The sequence below is a fragment of the Oncorhynchus gorbuscha genome, unplaced genomic scaffold, assembly GCF_021184085.1.
Source record: "Oncorhynchus gorbuscha isolate QuinsamMale2020 ecotype Even-year unplaced genomic scaffold, OgorEven_v1.0 Un_scaffold_2048, whole genome shotgun sequence".
Classification (NCBI taxonomy): domain Eukaryota; kingdom Metazoa; phylum Chordata; class Actinopteri; order Salmoniformes; family Salmonidae; genus Oncorhynchus; species Oncorhynchus gorbuscha.
The window spans coordinates 83242-88715 of NW_025746654.1; the positions used below are offsets into that span (position 1 = coordinate 83242).

Here is a 5474-nt window from a genome sequence, read left to right on the forward strand (position 1 = left end):
GTAACAGACCCATCTCTCTCTCTCCTCTCTCTCTCTCTCGCTGTAACAGACCCATCTCTCTCTCCTCTCTCTCTCTCTCTGTAACAGACCCATCTCTCTGAAGACTACAGTGTGTCCAACAGATAATAACCACTCGGAAACTATTTGAACTTCAGTCATTTATCATCAGTCACTACTTAATTACCATTTAAGAATAATGACATCCCACAGATGTTACATGGTAATTTGATGAAAGAAAAAGGCAGAGTGTAACTGTTATGACAGCTGTCGGATCCTCTTAGCACTGGTGATTTACACTACGCTTCAAATAGAAACTCCCCAATAGCTGTGTACCCCTATGTAACTAAACAACCAGTCACATATAATCCCACATATAATCCCACATATAATCCCACATATAAATAATGATTTACACTATACTTCAAATAGAAACTCCCCTATAGCTGTGTACCCCTATGTAACTAAACAACCAGTCACATATAATCCCACATATAATCTCACATATAATCCCACGTATAATCCCATTTATAATCCCACATATAAATAATGATTTACACTACGCTTCAAATAGAAACTCCCCTATAGCTGTGTACCCCTATGTAACTAAACCAGTCACATATAATCCCACATATAATCCCACATATAATCCCATTTATAATCTCACATATAATCCCACGTATAATCCCACATATAAATAATGATTTACACTATACTTCAAATAGAGACTCCCCTATAGCTGTGTACCCCTATGTAACTAAACAACCAGTCACATATAATCCCACATATAAATAATGATTTACACTATACTTCAAATAGAGACTCCCCTATAGCTGTGTACCCTATGTAGCTAAACAACCAGTCACATATAATCCCACATATAATCCCACATATAATCCCACATGATATCCAGGATATTCCCCTCGAAGAACGTAAGAGAGGCACTTTGCTCAGCAGCACCACATTGTTAAGAAAATGTTTAAAAATCCTGTTAATTAAGAACCCTGATAATGTAATATTGTGTTGTTGTGGTGGATTATAGTGATATGTTTCTTTGTTCCCTACATGCTAGTCTTGTCACCCTTCTCCCTTAAGGCTTTTCTTAAACAACACGTCCAACTCCTCTTTGTTGCTTTGATCTTCTCATTGGAACCTTTTACCTGGTCTCGGGTCTCGGGTCTCGGGTCTCCGGTCTCTGGGCCCAGGTCTCTCTCCCTGTTTCTTCCTCTTCTGATGATTCTCCCTCCCCATTTCTCTCCTCTTTGTCACCCCCCTCTCCTTTCTCCTTTGCAGACTTGTCTGTTTTGGTATCTTTAAAAAAGTAAAAAGTAGTTGCATCATCCTTCTCTCTCTTCACCTCTCTATCTTCTCCTGTCTCTGAAGGTTCACCTCTCTATCTTCTCCTGTCTCTGAAGGTTCACCTCTCTATCTTCTCCTGTCTCTGAAGGTTCACCTCTATCTTCTCCTGTCTCTGAAGGTTCACCTCTCTATCTTCTCCTGTCTCTGAAGGTTCACCTCTCTATCTTCTCCTGTCTGAAGGTTCTCCTCTCTATCTTCTCCTGTCTCTGAAGGTTCACCTCTCTATCTTCTCCTGTCTCTGAAGGTTCACCTCAGAATCTTCTCCTGTCTCTGAAGGTTCACCTCTCTATCTTCTCCTGTCTCTGAAGGTTCACCTCTCTATCTTCTCCTGTCTCTGAAGGTTCACCTCTCTATCTTCTCCTGTCTCTGAAGGATCACCTCTCTATCTTCTCCTGTCTCTGAAGGATCACCTCTCTATCTTCTCCTGTCTCTGAAGGATCACCTCTATCTTCTCCTGTCTCTGAAGGATCACCTCTCTATCTATCTCTATCCTGTCTCAGTTCCAGGTTCCTTATCTACTTCCTCCCTCCTCTGTCTCAGAATCTGTCTCAGTTCCAGGTTCCTTATCTACTTCCTCCCTCCTCTGTCTCAGAATCTGTCTCAGTTCCAGGTTCCTTGTCTACTTCCTCCTCATCTTTCTTTTCCACATGGTACGATTCATCTCGTCTTCCTCTATCCACTTTCTCTTTCTACTATTTTCCATCTGTTGAAGATGGACCGTCATCCCCTGCTTCTCCAACCTCCTCAGCTTTATCCGGTGCCTCATCCTACTCCTTCTCTCTCCCCTTCCCCTCTCCATCCTTCATTTCTCCAGGACCAGGTTCTCCAGACTTCCCTGTAGCTTGGTCTCCAGGCTCTTCTCACCAACCACACTGTCTGAGTCCTCCTCTGTGGTTTTAGTAATATCTTCGTTGTTATCACCTTGTTCCTCTGTGGTAATCCTCTTAGTAATATCTTCCTTGTTCTCACCTTGTTCCTCGGTGGTTTTAGTAACATCTTCCTTGTTATCAGCGTGTTCCTCTGTGGTAATCCTCTTAGTAACATCTTCGTTGTTATCACCTTGTTCCTCTGTGGTTTTAGTAACATCTTCGTTGTTATCACCTTGTTCCTCTGTGGTTTTAGTAACATCTTCGTTGTTATCACCTTGTTCCTCAGTGGTTTTAGTAACATCTTCGTTGTTATCACCTTGTTCCTCTGTGGTTTTAGTAACATCTTCGTTGTTATCACCTTGTTCCTCTGTGGTTTTAGTAATATCTTCGTTGTTATCACCTTGTTCCTCTGTGGTAATCCTCTTAGTAACATCTTCGTTGTTATCACCTTGTTCCTCTGTGATTTTAGTAATATCTTCGTTGTTATCACCTTGTTCCTCTGTGGTTTTAGTAACATCTTCGTTGTTATCACCTTGTTCCTCTGTGGTTTTAGTAATATCTTCGTTGTTATCACCTTGTTCCTCTGTGGTTTTAGTAATATCTTCGTTGTTATCACCTTGTTCCTCTGTGGTTTTAGTAACATCTTCGTTGTTATCACCTTGTTCCTCTGTGGTTTTAGTAATATCTTCCTTGTTATCACCTTGTTCCTCAGTGATTTTAGTAATATCTTCGTTGTTATCACCTTGTTCCTCTGTGGTTTTAGTAACATCTTCGTTGTTATCACCTTGTTCCTCGGTGGAGTTCTCAGCTACTGCAGTCTCCTCCTCTTCAACTTTTTCTCCCTCTGGACTCTCCTCTGTGTCAGTAGTTTTACTGTCCTCCGTTGGCATCTGAAATTAATTGTACAATAGCAACTGAATATGATTATATTATCGTGAGCCTTTCAGACACAATATGTTGAACATTCAAACAGTTGGAATTGTATTTGAGCTATAGATAATATACAAAATAATGTACACTTTTTTTATTAAAAGCCTGAAACTTGGTACACGTGTACAGTAGTAAGCAATATATGCAAGTGTGAGGTGTGTCTAACCTCTTCAGAGGTCAGGTCACTGTGTGGAGGGGTGTGTCTAATCTCTTCAGAGGTCAGGTCACTCTGTGTAGAGGTGTGTCTAACCTCTTCAGTGGACAGGTCACTGTGTGGAGAGGTGTGTCTAACCTCTTCAGTGGACAGGTCACTGTGTGTAGAGGTGTGTCTAACCTCTTCAGAGGTCAGGTCACTGTGTGGAGAGGTGTGTCTAACCTCTTCAGTGGACAGGTCACTCTGTGGAGAGGTGTGTCTAACCTCTTCAGTGGACAGGTCACTGTGTGTAGAGGTGTGTCTAACCTCTTCAGTGGACAGGTCACTGTGTGTAGAGGTGTGTCTAACCTCTTCAGTGGACAGGTCACTGTGTGTAGAGGTGTGTCTAACCTCTTCAGTGGACAGGTCACTGTGTGTAGAGGTGTGTCTAACCTCTTCAGTGGACAGGTCACTGTGTGAAGAGGTGTGTCTAACCTCTTCAGAGGACAGGTCACTGTGTGAAGAGGTGTGTCTAACCTCTTCAGAGGACAGGTCACTCTGTGGAGAGGTGTGTCTAACCTCTTCAGTGGACAGGTCACTGTGTGGAGGGGTGTGTCTAACCTCTTCAGTGGACAGGTCACTGTGTGGTGACAGGTCTGCATCCTCTAAAGGGCCTTCATCAGTCTGCATCTCCCCGTCTGCATCAGAGGAAGGAGGTTGTTGCTATTAACCAGCCGTAGCACAACACTGACACCTCATGGTATTAACACAGACACAGACAGTACACATAGGGAACATTATTCATGGGAAAAAGCAGCCCTTCAGACAGCACAGCTCATAGGAGTAGATCTCAGAGTGGCAGGGCTGCCATTTGGGCTGAAAATAAGACCCTGGAATGTGGCTTTAAAAACATATGATCTCATTATTAATAACATATATTTAGATATTATCTCATTATTAACAACATATAATATATAATAATAATAATATATGCCATTTAGCAGACGCTTTTATCCAAAGCGACTTAGTCATGTGTGCATACATTCTACGTATGGGTGGTCCCGGGGATTGAACCCACTACCCTGGCATTACAAGCGCCATGCTCTACCAACTGAGCTACAGAAGGACCACATATATTTAGATATTATCTCATTATTAACATATATTTAGATATGATCTCATTATTTATAACATATATTTAGATATGATATCATTATTAACATATATTTAGATATGATCTCATTATTAATAACATATATTTAGATATGATATCATTATTAACATATATTTAGATATGATCTCATTATTAACATATATTTAGATATTATCTCATTATTAACATATATTTAGATATTATCTCATTATTAACAACATATATTTAGATATTATCTCATTATTAACATATATTTAGATATTATCTCATTATTAACAACATATATTTAGATATTATCTCATTATTAACATATATTTAGATATGATCTCATTATTAACAACATATATTTAGATATGATATCATTATTAACATATATTTAGATATTATCTCATTATGAACATATATTTAGCTCAGTAAAAATAACATTTGCACAGTTTTACAATTGCATTGACACTAATTCTGTGTTTTTGAGTAATTTGTTTAAGATTCGTACATAGAATAACATTAAAGGCTCTGATAAACTAGACAATTACATGCTTGTTTTAAGTACTTGATGAGCAAGGATTTGAATTATAACAGAGAAATGTTTAAAAAATTACCACCACAAAATTAAGTGTTACATATTTTTTGGGGGGTGTTTAATAATAATAATAATAATAAAAGTCAAAAGCAGTTTGACAAAAATGTTACTTTGCAGATTAGACTAGATTACGAAAGGCATTTAATGCATTTTAAATGCTCAACTGATTGAAGTTCAGCAGCAAAGATGAGACAGCCACAGCAGTAATGGGTCTTCTCTGAATATTTTATGGAAATGTTTTTACATTCATTAACACTAGCTATTCCTCCCAACCAACCACACAGACACACTGTAAGGGTTAACATGACTACAAACTCTGAACATTTTAATGTCATTTAGTATGGGGAGTGGAGGGGGTGAGGGGTTGTGTCTCATAAAAATGCTAAATCAAATTAAATACAACATTTAAAAAAATATATATCTCCCCTTCATTAAATCCATTAGATTTGGCTG

At 39.0% G+C, this 5474-nt stretch overlaps 1 protein-coding gene across 1 annotated transcript; it reads right to left on the reverse strand.

Moving 5' to 3' along the window:
- Positions 1-660: 660 nt before the first annotated feature.
- LOC124024857 (uncharacterized protein DDB_G0290685-like) lies at positions 661-3971 on the reverse strand. Its single transcript, XM_046338627.1, has 2 exons — positions 3910-3971; positions 661-3115 (listed from the first exon to the last, which is right to left on the reverse strand). Exon 2 carries the CDS (start codon positions 3113-3115, stop codon positions 2159-2161), a length of 957 nt encoding a protein of 318 aa, XP_046194583.1. The 5' UTR covers positions 3910-3971; the 3' UTR covers positions 661-2158.
- Between the last annotated feature and the right edge of the window lie 1503 nt (positions 3972-5474).

Excerpts from the sequence above, each read along its gene's own strand:
- LOC124024857 (XM_046338627.1), bottom strand. The coding sequence starts at position 3,115 with ATGCCAACGGAGGACAGTAAAACTACTGACACAGAGGAGAGTCCAGAG.